This window comes from Lucilia cuprina, unplaced genomic scaffold (assembly GCF_022045245.1).
Source record: "Lucilia cuprina isolate Lc7/37 unplaced genomic scaffold, ASM2204524v1 Scaffold_7013, whole genome shotgun sequence".
NCBI lineage: Eukaryota > Metazoa > Arthropoda > Insecta > Diptera > Calliphoridae > Lucilia > Lucilia cuprina.
In genome coordinates, this window is record NW_025811953.1 from 1 (window position 1) to 1,765 (window position 1,765).

The 1,765-nt window shown below is 28.8% G+C and overlaps 1 protein-coding gene across 1 annotated transcript; it reads right to left on the reverse strand.

The window, feature by feature from the left end:
- Positions 1-669: 669 nt before the first annotated feature.
- Positions 670-1,576, reverse strand: LOC111679333 (diuretic hormone receptor; the record flags this gene model as incomplete). The annotated part of the gene is made up of 4 exons (XM_046956100.1): positions 1,384-1,576; positions 1,153-1,268; positions 1,027-1,080; positions 670-853 (listed from the first exon to the last, which is right to left on the reverse strand). Coding segments are annotated over exons 1-4 (402 nt in total), but the record flags the coding sequence as incomplete, so codon positions are not given.
- Positions 1,577-1,765: the final 189 nt, after the last annotated feature.

The window sequence follows — 1,765 nt, forward strand, 5'->3', positions numbered from 1 at the left end:
TAGTTAGTTAGTTAGTTAGTTAGTTAGTTAGTTAGTTAGTTAGTTAGTTAGTTAGTTAGTTAGTTAGTTAGTTAGTTAGTTAGTTAGTTAGATAGTTAGTTACTTAGTAACTTAGTTACTAAGTTAATTTGTTACTTTGTTAGCTGGTTCGTTCGTTACGTCTCTTAATTGGTCCTTCTTTAATCTCTGCTTAGTCGTTAGCTTTGTTTTAATTTTATTCTGATACCAGGTGCCTAAAATACAACTTAATTTGTCTTCATTCCCAAGGATTATCTCTATTAAACACAAAATATTCCTAAAAACGCCAACAAAAAATAAATTTATCTCATTTAAAACACAATTTTTCTTAGATAAGCCTGTACAAAACTAAAGCTAAAAGATTACAACTTTGTAATAGATATGAATTTGAAATATTTTTTATAAATATATTTCAACAAACCCATATAAATTTATGCTCTTTTTTGCCATAATAACCTAATATTTTTTTGTTTGCATTAAATTTTCTTCAAACAACCACCTTTAATTTAAAATCAAATCGATTTATGTGAAAACAAAACCAAAATCAATGCTAAAATATGTATGAGCAAAAAAAAATGAAAAATAAAGGAAGACAAATAAATATAAATGAAAAACACACACAAAAGACAAGTAAAATACATATAAATTTACCTTCATCAAAGGACTTACAGCTCGGGGCATAACGGTTAGAGCGGTAGCGGTGGGCAACATGTGTAGGGCACCATTTGAGCCTCGTTGTAATGATAGAGAATGTTGTTGACCAACTAATGTTGTGGTTGTGGCCGATGAAACACAAGATTCTCTTTTACCCTTACCATAATATGAAGTTAAAGGCCTGTGGTTAAACAAATATGGGAAACAAAAGGATTTTATTTTTTAAAAACATTCAAATATATAGTAGGGAAAGAAAAACTCTTAACAGAAATATTAGTAATAGATACTAGCATCAGATTTATTGGGTTTACTTCCCCTGTTCTAAATTTATTTATAATTTGCTTTTAAATTTACCTTTTACTTTCCGTATTGGGTGAAGTATCTTTGGCAAAACCCTTAGAAACGTATCTTTACAAAAAAAATGTAGGAAATTAAATACAAAATATTGCGTAATAAGATTTTTTTATTTACAATTTTTACCTTCTTGATTGATTTAGTCTTATATTACGAGAATCCTGCCAGGTTGATATATGATGCTTTAAAGCATTTCTGACTTCAGAATTTAAAAAACAATAGAATAATGAAACTGAAAAGCCCTGTCAAAATAAGAATTTAATTAATTGTGAGGACACTTTTTATTTAGTATTGTTTTTTTTTTTTTTGTGTTTGTTTCGCAAACAGATTGTTGTCGTTATTCTAATTACTACTTACTTGGGTGCTTAGTAGAAAAGCTCGTAATATGGCAAACATATGACTCATGACACCACCCTCACTGGGACCAGCTAATACAACTAAATATGTGATACCAAACAACGGTATCAACACCAATAAAGCTTTCGCAGCTTTACGGTATTGTCTAGTTTCCACTGTGTTGGCAGAACGTAATTTTGTTATCAACACCTAGAAGTTGGAAAAAATCCATTTGGAGTGAAATGGAAGAGAGAAAAAAATTAAATTAATGAATTGATTTAATTTACAGTGGGGTAGATATGTAGAAAATTTCAAGAAAATTTGTAGAATTTATTTATTTTAGATAGAGAGATAGATAGATAGATAGATAGATAGATAGATAGATAGATAGATAGATAGATAG